Source organism: Verruconis gallopava (genome assembly GCF_000836295.1).
Source record: "Verruconis gallopava strain CBS 43764 unplaced genomic scaffold supercont1.10, whole genome shotgun sequence".
In the NCBI taxonomy this organism is placed as follows: domain Eukaryota; kingdom Fungi; phylum Ascomycota; class Dothideomycetes; order Venturiales; family Sympoventuriaceae; genus Verruconis; species Verruconis gallopava.
Window position 1 is genome coordinate 592,241 of NW_015622146.1, and position 15,770 is coordinate 608,010.

The window sequence follows — 15,770 nt, forward strand, 5'->3', positions numbered from 1 at the left end:
GATGGAGAGTAGTGATTGGATTGTGATGAGCTTATTTTCACCCGCCATAACATGAAACCATGGCCTGGTGGTTCGAGATCTGCGTGTGCAGAGCTAGAATCTGAATCCATTTCGCCGACTCGTTGTAGCTCGCTTGCGTTCCATTTTCTCGAATCATTCACAACTGCCTATCATTCACTTATCAATAAGACCCTCTCTATGCTGAGCTAAGGATAACCGGACATTTAGATCGAATGAGAAAGAAGGGCACACACGGTGTAGAGATGATTTGGTTAAGGGTTTGATATCTTGAACCCGAGTTCTACAACCAACTGGTCTAAAGCTTTCCCTAACATATAAATTAAGAAAGTTTCATCGTCCAGTATATGTCTGCCACAGAATTGAAATAGGCTTGACATAGAGAGGATTGTTGATCATTTAATCTTGACGCTTTCACGATTCTTCCATGATTCAAGTAAATAGCTCGGAGTGAATTGCTCGTTGACAGCATGGTAGCCAAAAACCGAAGCGAAGAGCGCGACAAACGATAGAACGCAGTGCGTGACGAATGACTCTATAGTGAATGCCATTGTCTCATTAAGATATGGTCGGCACGATGATAGATCCAATAGGATGGGCCAATTGTCAAGATGCTGGAAGATCACAAATAGTCTCACAGTCAAAAACAAATCTGCTATGATGCCTCGCCCCGCTGCGGTCAAGATAATTCCATTCAAATTCCAAAAGAAAAGTTGTTTCTCCTCGTCCCTAGGTTCTGTTGTCTCGATGACAATAACGTCTTCGCCTTCAGACATTTGGGCACGAGACCATTCATGACGGACAAACTTGTGGACCCTTGCTTCTTGTCCAGCGTCGAGTATGAAGACTTCCTCACCAAGCCTAACACGTATAGATCCCCGGATAACTCGTAGAGTCTCGTCATGCGTCTCATGCCAATGGAGTCCACTGGACCACGTTGTACCCACAGGAAGTGTAATTGTCGTCTCATGTAGTCGCGAAAGGTCGTATGTGACAGCAGCAGCGCCTAGGCGTTTGATGATGGGATCTGATGTTTTAAAGACCATCTTAAATTGACAAAAATTGTTCACGTATTCCGTATGGAGGTGATCTATTGTATATGGGTCTGAAAGCAGGGCATTGGAACCAATTAGGCTGACAAACAATCTGCGGAAAGTGCCCGCATTACTGAGTAAGCTTCCCACAAAATGGATTTTAACATGTTTGGCGTTATTGTACTCCTGCCACAAGCGCGGCTATGGCTTAGATTGTCGAAGTCCCTAGTACAAGGCCTGAGTGTGAGATCAAGGTAGTGTTAATTGCAATCCGAGCAAGTCCCTTCACGATGCATGAAGACATGCGGAGTTTGTCAAAAGAGGCTAGCGTGAGTTACAATCAAGGGTCCAATGAAAGCCCCGCGGGTCCTGAATTCAGTCATATCCAATTTCTTCGCAACACACGACAGTTTATTGAGCTCAGCCTCGAGCGCCCTCTTCTCCTCCGGACCAAACTTAGCGACAAGAAAGGCTGTTATTTACTGTTTTTTTTTTCGTTCTCTAGTCTCATAACAGTTGAGCTCCGTCCTCTTTGGCCGCCCGCACAACCGTAAACATGGTTGAAGAATCAACTCTACCCATTCGTGAGAAACCTGCGGAAGAGGGTGCCTCGAAGCCGGTAGCTACAGAGCAGCACATAGACCCATGGGATGTGCAGGCAGCCACGGACGAGGCAGGAAACGTGCTTGCATTCGACTACCCGGCAATATCGAGGTATACTTGAAGCGCGGTTGTGCAACAACGCATAGACTAATATGCAAAAATAGGAAATGGGCGACAAAATTAATTGAGTATGTTCTTTGGGGCATAAGCAAAGGCCGGTTTGCTCACGTTTGTCTAGCCAACCACTCCTGGAACGATTCGAGCGACTCACAGGTCATAAACCACATCGCTGGTTGCGAAGAGGACTCTTCTTTTCACATCGCGATTTCGATCTCATCCTTAACAAGTACGAATATGGCGAGCCTTTTTTCTTGTATACAGGCAGAGGCCCAAGCAGCGGCTCCCTGCACTTGGGACGTATGTTCAGATTCGCCAAGTTTGCGCTATTTAGGTAGCTGAACTAATGTCACCACAGACACGATACCATTCCAGTTCACAAAATGGCTCCAGGACGTCTTTGATGTTCCCCTAGTTATTATGTTAACGGATGACGAAAAGGCGCTTTTCAAGGACAAGCTTACTTTTGAAGAGACTCATAAGTACGCTCTTGAGAATGCCAAGGATATCATAGCTTGCGGTTTCGACCAGAAGAAGACATTCATTTACAGCGATCTCGAATACAACAGCGGACATATGCTGATGAATATGTGGGAATTCGCGAAGCTTGTCACGTTCAACCAAGTTAGGGGTGCGTTCGGCTTCAACGAGTCAACAAACATTGGCAGGATCGTATTCCCGGCTCTACAGTGCGTTGCGGCTTTCGCGACGAGTTATCCAGAGATCTGGGGCCATGACAAGACCAAAGATCGGACAAAGGCTATGGGCAAGATTCCTTGCTTGATTCCTTGTACGTCTCGGCCACAGGATAGGTCGCTGTAAATTGCTAAAAGTTGCTAGGTGCTATTGATCAAGATCCTTACTTCCGTCTAGTCAGAGACAACTGCCATAGGATGAAGAATCCGTCACCCAAGCCAGCACTTGTAAGTACAGCCTACTTATGTTGTCAACCCTAGTCTACGTGTGTCCTGACAGGCTTCAGATTCATTCAAAATTCCTTACGGCTCTTCAGGGTGCTGGCGGCAAGATGTCTGCAAGCGACCCTAATAGTGCAATCTTCATGACCGACACGCCTAAGCAGATACAGAAAAAGATGGGAGGTGCATTTTCGGGCGGTCGAGAAACCGTGGAAGAGCATAGAAAATACGGTGGAAACCCGGATGTGGACGTGGCGTTCCAGTATTTGACCTACTTTGAGGAATCGGACGAGAAGATTGCCGAGGTGGAGGCTGCATATCGCAAGGGTGACTTGTTGACCGGGGAGCTGAAGAAGATGGCGATTGAGCTTTTACAGTAAGTTCATCCGCTCAAGGAACGACGACTTGGTAGGGCTTTTGTGTGTACTGACAGAGGATAGGAAATATGTGAAAGAATTCCAGGAGAACCGCAAAGCCGTCACGGACGAGGTGCTGAAGAGCTACATGACGCCACGAAAACTGGAGTGGAAGGGCAATCCAAACCCAGCGGCGAAACCAGAAAAACCAAAAGGAGGAGCGGAAAAGAAGAAAGCAGACGCTAACGGTGCAGCCTGATAGGCGCTTTACGTTTGATTCATGAGATCGACTGCAGTCTACTAGTCCTATCGCAAGCATATGAGAAGAGATTTGTCATGTTTGATAGAGGGCTCGTATTGCGTGCAATTGCAAGCTGCCATCCGATGGCCTTTGATAGCGCCATGCATGTGATGTGAGGCTTTGCACGCGCTAGACATAAGATGAATGTAGACGACAAAAGTCAATAGCAACAAAGCTTTAGTACATGACAAGTAGACTGTTGCAAACAGGGACTGTCTGTGTTGACACCCGATGCGCTGTCAATCAAGTATCGTCTTGAATCGTGGTGAATGCTCACTGGCAGAACGGCACAGCACGAAGCACCATCCAGGCTCCTTGAAGGGCACTCTGTCGTCAAGAATGCCAATCCTTGACATCTCATTCGTGAGTGGTGGTCTGTTTCCCGCCCCTTTTCCCATCGACATGTAACCCGCCGACACGTTGGACGACTTCGCCGTAAGTGCGCGAGAGCCCTGGGCTCTGCTCGGACAGCCGGCTTCTTCGTCGCGCCGTCCACCTTGTCACCGACGCGGCACCCGTCGAGACTTCCGAAGCCGTTCCGAACGCACGTAACGGGAAGGCCGTGCATCAAGCTCCAGGTGTGCGTGCAGACAAGGCCGAAGCCCAATAAAAAGGTCGTCGCCTGCGTCCTGTCGCTGGTCTGCACGCGGTCGAGCGCGAATCTTAAACACACGAGATGCAGCATTCCGGTCCAGCATCCTCGGCGCGGCAGGCGGGACTGACAGATAGTTCAACGCCGACCACGTAAGACAAACTTCGGGGCCGTCTGTCAGCCTGTATGTGGAGCTGAGAAAGTTTCCCTGGCGAGGAACACTTGCGTGACAATTTTTGCAATGCTTGGGTCTTACGTACAAATTCTTGAAGCTCGTCCCTAGATGTCACCTGAGGTGTGGGAACGGACAGGCGGAACGGCAGTTGATGTCCCAAACGTCAGTGCTTCTAGCTGCTCATTGGGATCACACATGATTCATGATCGACTGTTGAGAGGCTGATCCAAGGTAAACCATGAATTTTCTTTGTCCCCAGTCTTTCGGGGATCGTGGAAAACGAGCCAGGTACAGGAGACCAAAGTTAAGACCTTCAAACCCTGGGATACGAGAAGGGGGCTCAGAGGTCAGCAAGAGGAGAATATGACTACACAGTGGTCTTTAGAAGTACGCGAATCATCACCAGACTAATCTTCGCAAGAGTGGCGCATGTGTTGGTGATTGTACAGGGAACCACATTCTTTTGCTCAGATAGGAGAGAGAGTACTCCGAATTAGGAAGCAGAAGACTGATAATCAAGGACCGTGGACTGTAGAAACTTTAAGCGAAACACACGGTCAGGATGAGAGCGAGGAGATTTTTGATCTATTTCTTGCATTCGTCCTGCAGCGATTCGCTTTTCGATAACGAGAAGAATTTTCATGACTCGAGCTGTTAGATATCTGCAAGCCGTGTGAAAAAGTCAGCGAAGAGTGAGAGAAGAATAAAAGTGAGGAGAAAAAAAAACCGCACTGAGGACAATCAAATCTCTCTCTCTCTCTGCAAACTTCATTCCCTGACATAGACCCGTTATTGCGCAAAAAGCGCAAAAATTTTGCTTCTCGTGTCACCACTCAATGTCACACAACATACAGGAGTCAAGTAAGCTTACGCTCCCGGTTACCTTGTCGCGCTCATTCAGCGCCATGGGCTGCATTGAAAATCACGAAAACGTTCCTGTAGCCTAGCAGAAGGCCATCAAGGCATATTCTCATCATCCCTTGCACTCACGTCACCTCGTTTCATGATTGCGCGCATGCCAGCCTGCCCTCGCACCAGGCTGAGGTCGCTAGATGGGACATTCTTTGCATGGCCAGGGAATGTGATGCCGGTAATAACCGTAATAATCCGGGGTAGGTGGTGACGTGAAACGCGAAGCGCTTGCGGGAGATCAGCTTGATACGATCAAACTCCCGCACCTCGTAGATTTTCTGCTCGTGGGGGCACAACGCTCAACATCTGTGGCATGCCGTGATGGACTGTCTGGTATGGTTCGTTTCTAGCTCCTGCTATCCCCCATCGACCCTTTGCGGATGATTTTCCGCAATGGCCACCTGTGGTGTTATACAAAGAAAACTGGACCTGGTGGTGCCACCTCTTCGTGATAAGTTCGGAGAAAGCGAAGATCCATGCCGTGCAACTGGAAGAATTGTCTAATCTTGTGGGATATTGCAAACAAGATCTAGCTCAGTTCAGCGGCCACAGCAGGAGTTTTAGCCATGTATCCAAAGAAAACTGGAGTGACTGCGCAAATTCGGAACGCGAAAAGAGCTGAAGACGCAGAAAACACTCACGTGGCTTTAGTTTGATAACGCGGGAAAAAACTACGGGTTGGCTTTCTCGTCATTCGGTCAACACTGCGAGACTATAGAGTTGGTGCCGGATTTGCAGGCCGAAGCCGATTCCTTTGTTCTAAGCCACGATGAAAGTATTTGCAAGATGTCATTGCAGCGCTTTGCGCGGATTGTGGCCGGCCTAAATCGCCCGTGTGATCATTATCTTTGTTTGTGCTTCACGAGGTCGCGATAAGAGCTCAACTAGGTTTGGGACTGCGGCAAATGATGCTCCTGATAATATCCCCTAGCCAGTGTTGTGGAAGCAATCCTACAACTGGACAAGTTAGGGACAATAGTCATGCAGGGCTATAGCCAAGTCGTCTCTGGTGGACCAAGAGCGGGCCGAACAATGGTGTTCGCGCGTTCAACCTTATCTCTGCTCTCAGCGTGGGTGCTGTCGGAAACGAGATTTCATTTGCTGCATCGCCGTGCTGGGGACGGTCCGTTTGAAGATCTGATGCAACACTGCCAGAACCCAGATAAAGCAGAAAAATATTGGAGGGTGAACGACGTCTAGCCGCATCCAGCGATGACCATCAAGGCATCTCATGCCGACAAGCTCAGCAATGATGGTGAAAGGGTCGCTTCTGCTTTTGCTGAATGTACACCCCACACGCGTCGCCCAGGCGCTCGATGACGAAAACGCTAGGGTGTCACTCTGGGATTCTCGATGCGAGGTTCAACGTGTGCAGAAGCTCGCTGGCGCCAACCTCACAGGTGAGCAGTCGCCGTCAGGTTGACCGAGATCACGTCTCAGCACCTCCAACCATACGTTCCCGTGCTCAAGTCTGCGTATGTCAAGCAACGTAGGACAGTGGAGAAAACCTCCGTCGCGGCAAAACTTCCCTCGCCCATCCGTCCTAGCCGAAGCGCGTATAGCTTCGGACGGCCTCGACCTTCCTGGAGGTAAAGGTCAAGCCAGATCGACTACTGGACGAGATTCCTGCCGCCATCGACACATGGCGATACGGTTCTGGAGAACGCCTAGCTGAGCAGTAGTTGCCAGAAATGGTCTGCTGCAGGAAGGGTAATTTGGACAGTGGCTGTCTACAGCAAGGTCCACGCGAACGCAGACCTTTTGGCCATTCCTGTGGGGGTTGCTTTTTCCTTGGTTGACCGCGGCGCTCTGACCCTTGGACAACCATGAGTCGTGCCAAAGACCGTTGGCTGTTGACTTGCATGTCTCCACTTTTCGCAGCAGCAAAAAATGCGGAGATCGTGGGCTTGGCGAGGTGGGCATTTTTCAACCTGGGACTCGTGCAGCGTTCTAACGTGTTCATCGTCGTCCGGCTTTCCGTAGGCGGCGCTCTCAGCAGCAGCCTGACGCACGGTACATGCGCTGGTTACACAAAAGTCAAGCATGCTCCAGGACGCGAGCCCTCGGATGTTTTTTTAATTTTTTGATCAGCCCTTGGGCAAGGCGAATGTGAGGCTGGCTCTTTGTTACAGGGCCGGTACACATCTCAACCACCGACCAGCAAAGGCGGCCTGGTAGAGAGGGGGGAGGGGTGGTTCTTTGGACAAGGGGATGATTGCGAATATGCTCAGGCGGCTGTGCCGGCCTTCCTGAGCAGCACGGCGCTGCTACAAGCAGGCAAGCTGTGTCCTTCATTCTATAGGGCACGGCCGATGTGTAACAGCAAAAGCTTTGACACCTGAGCGGCACGTACGCTTGTGCGAGCAAGCTTCTCCTCATTCACAGGCATGCAATGCACTTCGGCTCCTGTTCGACGACAGAACCATCTCTGCACATATCGAAGATGTTTTCGGATATAGGACCTTTAATGCTCCTATTCGTGAGCAGATAGCGAAAAGGATCTTCGTCCCAATATGTGTTCTACTCCAGATTCTATGTGACCACCGTATCTCAACAAGTAACTGTTGGCAGTGACCAGCATGCCTGGCCGCAGTCTGGGATCCGATGATAGAGTCTGTCGATCATGCAAATGTGGCTCAATTCATATGATCGGTACCTGAGATTGATGGTCACGTCAAATTGTGTTTTTTTTTGGGCGAGCTAAACAAAAAAAAATAGTATCAACACGCTCTCACACTTTCCAACGTCAACTTCAAGGCACCTACCTGCTCGTGGGCGCCGTCAAGGAGGACTGCGGTAGTACAAAGGCCGTGCGTGTAGTGATGGAAAAGAGGATACTTTCCCTGCCTTCGGCAGTTGCCTCTATGGCAAAGCAAATTGTTCCCTTTTGTTGATGCACAGCCTGGTACCATCGGCAATGTCGACGAACCTGATCTCCACAAATTTTGTGCAGCTTGGAATCGCACCTTCGACCCAGGGTATGCACAGTGCGCGCTCATTCGGCGTAGCCCATAGACAAGACATGCAGGTAAACCAGAAACGCGCTGCGTCCGCGGTCGTCCACCAAGGTGCGTGGAGCGCAGCGCAGCAAGGCATCAACGGTCACGACTTATTGAAACAGAATGGAACAATGTGGAGAGACGGGCTGTCAGGCGAACGCCCATCCGCCATGTACAAGCGATTTATGCGTTCGGCGAATCAGGTTGCCGAGTGTGTCACGATAGGCGTGGTGACCATTAGCTGCAGGTGTCACAGGAACAGGTTCGGATGGCATTAGCTGTGCGTAATTGATCTGCCACCATGAGACCTCCACCTGCTGCAGTCTCGCAACGCGCTGAGGTCATGAGCTGTTCCCACCAGAGAGGAACGCTTGCACGATACGCTTGTGGGTACCTCACAGGCGGCCAGCTACCTCACCAGGGAGGGGGGTGGGAAGGGCGAGAGGGGTTTGGGTGGTTCTGCGAACGGATGGAGTATATTTGATTCACATTATGAGACGGTCTCGGCTAGCCATTCGTCCGCATTCGCCCAGCGCGAAGGCCAGGATGGTGGGCTGCAAAATTTTGGGCGCGAGGAGGGAGGGGTGGGCAAGCAGCGACGCACGCACGCACGCCCTCACTCCCACACAGACGCACAGAGAGAGAACGAGAGCGAGAGACGGAGACACACGCGGCACAAGATTTGTCGCCACGGGCGGCTGTCCAGGCGGGGCCGTGCACGCTCAGGCCCGGCGCTGCTCAGCCAAGCGTTCCCCCACGCCTGCCGCCGAAACGAGCTTAGCGCACATCTGGACCCCCCAGCTTCGCGCTAGCGGGAAAGCGCCACCCTCAGACCATGCTCGTCCACGCAGGGATGGGAAGGTGCCTTGATGGGCGCTCGTCGTGGTTGCGGCTTCTTACAAAAGCGGGCAGCGACTGCCCTCGAGGCTAAGGCTCTTGCACCGCATCCACATATACCCAACAGTCTCTGGACGCAAGCAGCAAATAGACTCTCTACAGCAGTCATCTCCATTTCGACTCCACTCTCTTCTCCCATTTCCGTGCTCAGCACACCATATCTCGCCATCCGTTGACTCACAAGCCTCGCCCGGCGTCACTGTTCCACACATACTCTCTTTAAAAAGCCAGCCGTCACCCCACTGGCAGCATCGTCCACACTCTCAGGAAACACTCCTTTCAGCACAGCCAGCAACCAAGAGCGCTATGGATTGGACACACGACGTCTGCCTGTCCTGTGACAAACAGACACAGGAAGGCCAGAAGTTCTGCTCGCAAGCCTGCCGTCTTGCAGACCTGGAGCGAGCAGGCCACTACGAGCCGCTCACTCCTGCGAGCCTCCCGAGCAACACTCCTTGGGAATCCTATCAAATGTCCGCGGCTGGTACGTCGACTTCCCGCCAGTATCACTTCCAGCTGGCGCCTCCTGTCAATTTCTCAGCGTGTCGTCAGGCGGCATCGGCGGAGTCACCACCGTCCAGTCCCAAAAGCCGTGCGACGCACACGTCGTCATCTTACTTCTCGCACAACTCATCATCTTCGACAAGCTCCTCGCATCCCACCGGCAGAGGCTTGACGCTGTCTCCCTCACGCAGCTCGCTCTCTTCCGTCTCCAGCAGCGGGTCCGCTCTGGCTTCCCCGAGCCTCTCGGAAGAGACTATGAACCAGCTCCGATCCTACTACGGTGCTTTCGATCAGACGCGTGATTGGAAGCGAAGGGTCACCTACGGCTGAGCCTTTCGTTTCGAGACAGCACGCATTGTCCTCAATCACCTTTACCTATGCCATTTTGCCTAGCGTTGGAGTTTTTTTTTTTCATGGAGAGATACCCTGTCAGCCCTGTGTACTGCCAGCATCAGCATCCTTCTCACTCGGCCCCTTGAGAAGGCCCTCTTATTATGGCGTTATCGATTCGGATCTTTCAGTGTGTCTTCGGGCTACATAAGCTCCCCTTTCATGACCACCGACTTTGCGTCAGCACTGGAAGTCATTCACCACGGCATCAGGATCACAGCATTACGGGATGGGATATGTAATAAAAGTTGTACTTGTTTGAATCATGCACACTCTCTGGTTTTCTCTTTCCATTGTCGCCACGACATGATTGTATGAGGAGGCCCCATGTTTTTTACGCTTCATGCACTGTTCCGAGAACTCCGCTTGTACATAGGCTACACAATAAATTTACACCAGGGCGATGGAAGCCTCATGAGTCTGCAGGTGACTGCAGGTCGGAGGGTCCACGCGCGAATCATCATTCAAAGCATCATTTGACCACTGTTTTAAGACAAATTATCCCATAGCACCAATCAGCCAACATGTATGCTGAACAGAAAACCAACGCAATCTTGCGGGGCATACTCCGTATCTCCCTCGCTTTGCTCGGGAGAGAATCTGACCATGTATGCTTGCGCGTCGTGCCTGAGGGGTTCCAGCTGTTCCTGAGCTGAGGAAGTAGGGCAGAACCCATGGCCTCGCTCAGAGCTCTCAGAAGAATTACGTGAAGTCATCTAGCATGTCTAATGTATCGCTGGCAGGAGCAAATCCTGCGATATCTGGGTTCTACATCAAACAATATCTTGATCCTTCGAGGCATGACACAAGTGGACCTGGTAATTCCCAAAACAGACGGCTCTGTCAACGTAGTGCACGATCCTTTGAGGTAAAAATGATCCAGTGCGATAGGCCGCCATGACAGATTATGCAGTACACGGCTCAGTTGGCTGCTGATGCAAGATCTGCCGAGGGCGACAGCAAATGAGAATGGTTCTCCTCGCTTCATTGGAGCCGAATCCAGACGTTCTCAGTTCGCTTCAGGAAGTCAGCAGGATCGCAGACGAACAGACATGATCTAGAACGCTGGGTCGTATCCGGAGCACGCGAAAAGCGCAAGAGGGCGCACACGCCTTCTGCACAGGTTACGCAAGCCATCGCCCTTCGTTTGCTCCTGCATATCACGATGAGCAAGCAACTCTTATGCGGTCATGCGCCGAAAACAGCCAGCCTCACACCAGAATGTAGGAAAATATGGATAACCGATGGCTTGTTCTCCGCGATCCACAGTTCAAGCGTGACCCACCATTTCCGTTCCGAGAAGACGTCGTTATTTGGAAAAGGTCACGGCGGCGACATCCGAACGGCCTCGCCTGATGTCCAGCTTCCGAGAGAAAGAAATGGCTTGTCTTGCCCACTTTCGCACTTCTTTGCAATGCTCCTAGATCGTCAGATGCACTCTGCTTGCGCAGAGTGGACCCCCCAGATGGCGCAAAAGATGGTGTGAACGAAAAATGCTCGTGTCGTCAGTCATGCCACCCGTCGCTAATGCGCTTTGCTCGTTCAGGTTTGCTCCACCGGCCTCCAGAACGGAGAGACGCCGACCTCCGGGAGTTTTCAGCCTAGACTGCTTTCGTTCCTTATCTTGTACGCAAACTTTTTTTTTTTTTTCCAGCGCTGAATCATCTCTACCTTTGCCCCCTCTTCATTCCATCGGCGGAGTACGCACGACAAATGGGTCTCCTCTCAGCTCGACGCCAATGACCGGGTTTCACGTATGCTGAGCGGAGCCAGCGCATAGTCTCCGCTCAAATCTGAGCAGAAATTTTTCAGCCAGTCGCCTTTGAGCCCCCAAGGATCCGAAGGAGAATGACAGATTCGCAGTGCGCACAGAACTGCGCAAGGGCCATTCTGCGCGGGCCGAGGCGCGAGTGGTTCATTTTCTCAGGCCGCGAATAGAAACGGGCGATTCGCGATGGCACCTTGATCTGAGCGCGGAGCGCCTCAGCGCATTCCTTTGCCGCTCTTCGAGGCGATGGCCGATCCAGCGGTCCCCTACCGACTGTTACGGCCCCTAAGCATCGGAGCCTGTGGAATAGACGCCAGGAGCGAATTTTGTTTCTGCACAGTTTGCTATTTTGTCGCTGCTACGTGGGGTTCGTATGCTTTCCAAGTCCGATGCCTGACTCAAAGGCGGGCTGGCCCGTCTAGCTCTTGCGGCTCGGAAGGACGGTCCATGTCTCTTCTCCACCGGTTTCACTAAAATGAATCTCTCTAGGACGCCAGCAAAGTAAAATTAATTGTTAACTGACGTGCAGCTACCGAGCGCTTCCTGTCTCCATGAACCCTTCCTTGAATCAAAAATAAATGTGTTTCTCGATATGCGCTTTAGGGTCCGATCGACATCAGGTAATGGCTTAGCGAACTCTGATATCGATCATCCCGCTTGAACTGCTTTCGGAGGATTTGATCCTCCTCGCTTCAAGGACGTCCCTTGTTCATTGCTGCCGTTCTCTCCTTGACGCTAAGGCAAGAAACTTTGCTTCTGCACCTGGAATTTCACGACATGGTGTTTGCAGCTCTACGGTTGCCACGGGCTCACCCGTCATAGTAGATCTATGGTTGTTCAGAGGTTACCATGGGCGAGAACATGCCTGCGTGTCGGACCTAGTGTCTTGCCGCGTCGATCGAATCCACCTCAAGAGTGTAAGGGTTGGTGAAGGCGACGGTGGACCCTTTCACGCCTAGTGTCCCGTCCTTTCCATTGTGCCACCGTCCGCAGCAAGCCGTTCACGCAACACCTCCTTCCCACACCTGAAGCATCTTTTTTTCTTAAGGCTCAGTACGCCTCCACGTCAGCTTTTGACCTCATTTCAGCCATCCCTTGCGCAGATGGCTGTAAAGACATCACACGCACATCAGATATTAGGATATGCGCGGCTTGCAGGTTCGTCACATCTGGGGAAGTGCAAGCCATGGGGATCATTTGGCACATTAGTTGTCCCGCATAGGCCCCCCTCGTATCTACCCCAGGTTTTCTTGGCCACATTTTGAAGAACGCCACCGCAAAGGAATATTTTTTTTTTTTTTTGCCCTGCCCGCCTCCCATTTCCCCACAGTGGAGTGCGAAGCCATCATTAGTGGCTGCGAGTCAAAGCTGCTAGTGGGTGCGTAATGGGGAAACGTAACTCAGCTATTGTCAGGGGAAAACCGAATTTTTGTTTTGTGTGTGGCAAAAGCAAGTACCGCCGTGATGACAAGGGCGTGTCGTTGTCTCTACGGACTGCTCGCGGAACAATGCTATTCTTTGCTCAGTTCGCTTTATTCCGAGACAGTCAGTACATTGCGGGAACGATTCCTCATCTCATGATGAACCGTCCAAAGCTTTGACTCATGACTGCATTAACAGGGCATTCTGGCAGCGGGCTATTCGTCAATAAAGCAGTTCAACGGGCTTTTGAGAATCGAGGGATTTTCTTAAATCTGCAGCGGACGTGCATTCTGCCTCGGATTTTTCCATCTTGACGGCATCGGTCGAGAACAATCAATTCATGTTAAAGACTACCAAAAGCGCCCCGCTATCACGCATCATCCTGGTATATCGCGATCAAAAGTCAAGAATAACGAATCAAAGGCACAAGTCCTGCTCGAGAGAATCTATGCCCACGCACAAACACAAACATGCCACCGCCTTTTGCTCGCCATAAAAAGAACACCTGCCAGTCCAATAGCGAGAGCCTAAGCAGCAGCAGTTGGATTGCTGGCCTGGATAGGTGAGACACCACCGCTTGCGGCCTGCTCCTTCATCTTCTTCTCCAAAGCAATCCTCTTCTGCTTTTCAGCCCACTCGCGGCTTGCCTGTCGACCTCGCTCCGCCGCCTCGGCTCTCGCTCTCTTGATCGCCTCGTCCTTTTCCCTCTGCGCCCTCTCCCGCGCCTCCTTTTCGACTTTGTCCCGGTTGTAGACCTCTTTCCCCTTCAGACGCTGGGCTGCAGCTTCAGATGCCGAGACACTCCTAGGGGCGGGATGAGACGCGGGGGCAACGGGTGTTGGACGTGGCTTTGTTCCGATGACAGGCTTTGAGGCGACCAAGCTTGATCGTTTCTGGGCTGTGCTGGTCGACGTTGTCGCTGTTGCCGCCGTGGATGGTTTCGGTGCCCCGATGACGCTGGATCGCTTTGATGCCACTGAACTATTACGCTTGCTTGTTGAAGATGTCGCGCCGGTCACAGTTGCGCTTCGCTTAAGTCCACTTGCGTTATCCTTCTCAGGCTCCAGCCCCAGTCGAGCTCGACTCGCTGCAGTTTGCTTTACCTCCACAGGCTTCGGCTTGATCTGGTGTGACCGTTAGCTACACGCAATAAGAACGTACTTGGTAGATCGTCTGCTCAAACCACCTACCGTCGGCACAGGGCGAGCCTTGAACTCGCGTCTCTTGGCAGCCTCCTCTTCCCCCCGCTTTTGACGCTCCGCACGCTGAGCCTTCAGTTTCGCGGCAATTGCTTCGCCTGGCAGAACAAAGTTCGACGTTGTCGGCGCCTTCTTAGATTTTGGCGGAGGTGGAGGAGTAGGGAAGTGAATTGAAATGGGGCGACGCTTTGCGGCGAGATAGTCAGGCGCATCGCCCTCCTTGGCATCATCTTTTGTTGTATCCTTGTTCTTCGAGTCCATGATGACGGACGTGGGGCGCCCTTTCGTGCTCGACGACCTCGAAAGCGTGGTGGTGGATCTCTTGGGTTCCGCTAGAGACCGATTGCGAGCCACAGCTGCAGACTGACTCGTCGCACCAGGTTTAGCAGTACGAGCAACGGCAGACTTTGCTGTTGCGACACAACTTGGCTTAACGGACTTTGGCTGCTCTGCCTTGGCCGTCGCCTTAACCTTAACGGGTGAGGTAGGTGAGTCTAGTGCTGGTATGATCTTCGTGACCTCATCTATTTCGTCCTCGAGTGCGTCAATTGCCTCAATAGGGTCCTGCACTTGCGACGATCTTCTTGAGGTTGCATTCGATGCGACTAAGCTCAATGGCTCCGGGCGGGTGCGATCAGGCAGCTCTTGCAAGAGAGGAGAGAGCGACCCATTTGGTTGCGGTTCATCAGCAACGGTCGGGACTGGTGACAGCATAGCCTCGTCGACTCTTTCGGGCTCTGGCGGACTCAAGACAAGCTCGCCAGCAATCGCCTTTGGCTCAGCAACCTCCTTTTCTGCCTCAGCCAATGCTTGCTGTCGTCGCGTCATCCGGGTTGATCGTCCCAGGCTGGACGCTGGACGCTCGTCAAGTACCGGCTTCGCAACAGGCTCCTCCACTTGTAATTCGACAGGAGCAGGTGTTTCCTCTGCAACTTCGACAGCACTGTCGGGCGGCTGTTCGGTATCTTCATTCGAATCCTGGGTCGACTCCTCGACTACCTTAGGCTCCTCTTCCAATGCTTCATTTTTCGCCTTCCTCCCCTTCTTTTTCACGCCGGCCTTCTTCCCCTTCTTCGGCTTCCCCTTTGTAGGCTCTTCAGCTCCGGCTCTGTCATTATCAATACTATCGACGCTATTTGGCGTAATGCTGCGAAGTGGCTCGCGCTCTCGCTCATGCTTTGGAGTCGGTGGCAGGGGCACCTCCTGGGGCGCGTCCGTGTCAACCAAAACGGCCTCCTCCGCCTTGGCCGCTGCTCTTGTTTTGCGTGGCATCCCGCTTTCGCTGCTGTAGTGTATCTCGCAGTAGTTGTATGTACGAGGGAGATCGCCGTCGTCAAATATGGACAGGGATGGTCTTTGTTGTGGTAGAAGCACGGGGATCACGAAAGGCGTACTGAGTCTTGTTTACCAGATTTGAGCGCTGTCCAATCAGAGGCTAGCATTGCTGATTGACCCAGCAACGGAAATCGATCATCACGCCGCCTGCACATCCACATTGTCGACTTTCTTCATGCGACCGCGAATTCTTTGAACTTCTCCACTTGAAGCCGCAATATTTGTCAAGCT

At 52.0% G+C, this 15,770-nt stretch overlaps 5 protein-coding genes across 6 annotated transcripts; 2 read left to right on the top strand and 3 right to left on the bottom strand.

The window, feature by feature from the left end:
* Positions 1 to 266: 266 nt before the first annotated feature.
* On the bottom strand, positions 267 to 1,216 carry PV09_03858 (uncharacterized protein). The gene has a single exon (XM_016357119.1). It carries the CDS (start codon positions 1,062 to 1,064, stop codon positions 414 to 416), a length of 651 nt encoding a protein of 216 aa, XP_016215208.1. The 5' UTR covers positions 1,065 to 1,216; the 3' UTR covers positions 267 to 413.
* A 231-nt stretch (positions 1,217 to 1,447) lies between these two features.
* Positions 1,448 to 3,612, top strand: PV09_03859 (tryptophan-tRNA ligase). The gene is made up of 7 exons (XM_016357120.1): positions 1,448 to 1,766; positions 1,820 to 1,843; positions 1,894 to 2,072; positions 2,131 to 2,562; positions 2,613 to 2,695; positions 2,755 to 3,065; positions 3,130 to 3,612. The coding sequence occupies exons 1-7, from the start codon at positions 1,609 to 1,611 to the stop codon at positions 3,302 to 3,304; spliced, it is 1,362 nt and encodes a 453-aa protein (XP_016215209.1). The 5' UTR covers positions 1,448 to 1,608; the 3' UTR covers positions 3,305 to 3,612.
* On the bottom strand, positions 1,979 to 5,793 carry PV09_03860. 2 transcript variants are annotated; one of them, XM_016357122.1, is made up of 4 exons: positions 4,846 to 4,861; positions 3,121 to 4,775; positions 2,237 to 3,057; positions 1,979 to 2,183 (listed from the first exon to the last, which is right to left on the bottom strand). In XM_016357122.1, the coding sequence occupies exon 2, from the start codon at positions 4,029 to 4,031 to the stop codon at positions 3,507 to 3,509; it is 525 nt and encodes a 174-aa protein (XP_016215211.1). In that variant the 5' UTR covers positions 4,032 to 4,775; positions 4,846 to 4,861; the 3' UTR covers positions 1,979 to 2,183; positions 2,237 to 3,057; positions 3,121 to 3,506. The 2 variants fall into 2 exon arrangements, with proteins under 2 accessions (XP_016215211.1, XP_016215210.1); XM_016357121.1 differs by having other exon boundaries at positions 3,121 to 5,793.
* Positions 5,794 to 8,939: 3,146 nt separating this feature from the next.
* PV09_03861 (uncharacterized protein) lies at positions 8,940 to 10,394 on the top strand. The gene has a single exon (XM_016357123.1). It carries the CDS (start codon positions 9,228 to 9,230, stop codon positions 9,753 to 9,755), a length of 528 nt encoding a protein of 175 aa, XP_016215212.1. The 5' UTR covers positions 8,940 to 9,227; the 3' UTR covers positions 9,756 to 10,394.
* A 2,905-nt stretch (positions 10,395 to 13,299) lies between these two features.
* PV09_03862 (uncharacterized protein) lies at positions 13,300 to 15,560 on the bottom strand. Its single transcript, XM_016357124.1, has 2 exons — positions 14,196 to 15,560; positions 13,300 to 14,129 (listed from the first exon to the last, which is right to left on the bottom strand). Exons 1-2 carry the CDS (start codon positions 15,474 to 15,476, stop codon positions 13,533 to 13,535), a joined length of 1,878 nt encoding a protein of 625 aa, XP_016215213.1. The 5' UTR covers positions 15,477 to 15,560; the 3' UTR covers positions 13,300 to 13,532.
* Between the last annotated feature and the right edge of the window lie 210 nt (positions 15,561 to 15,770).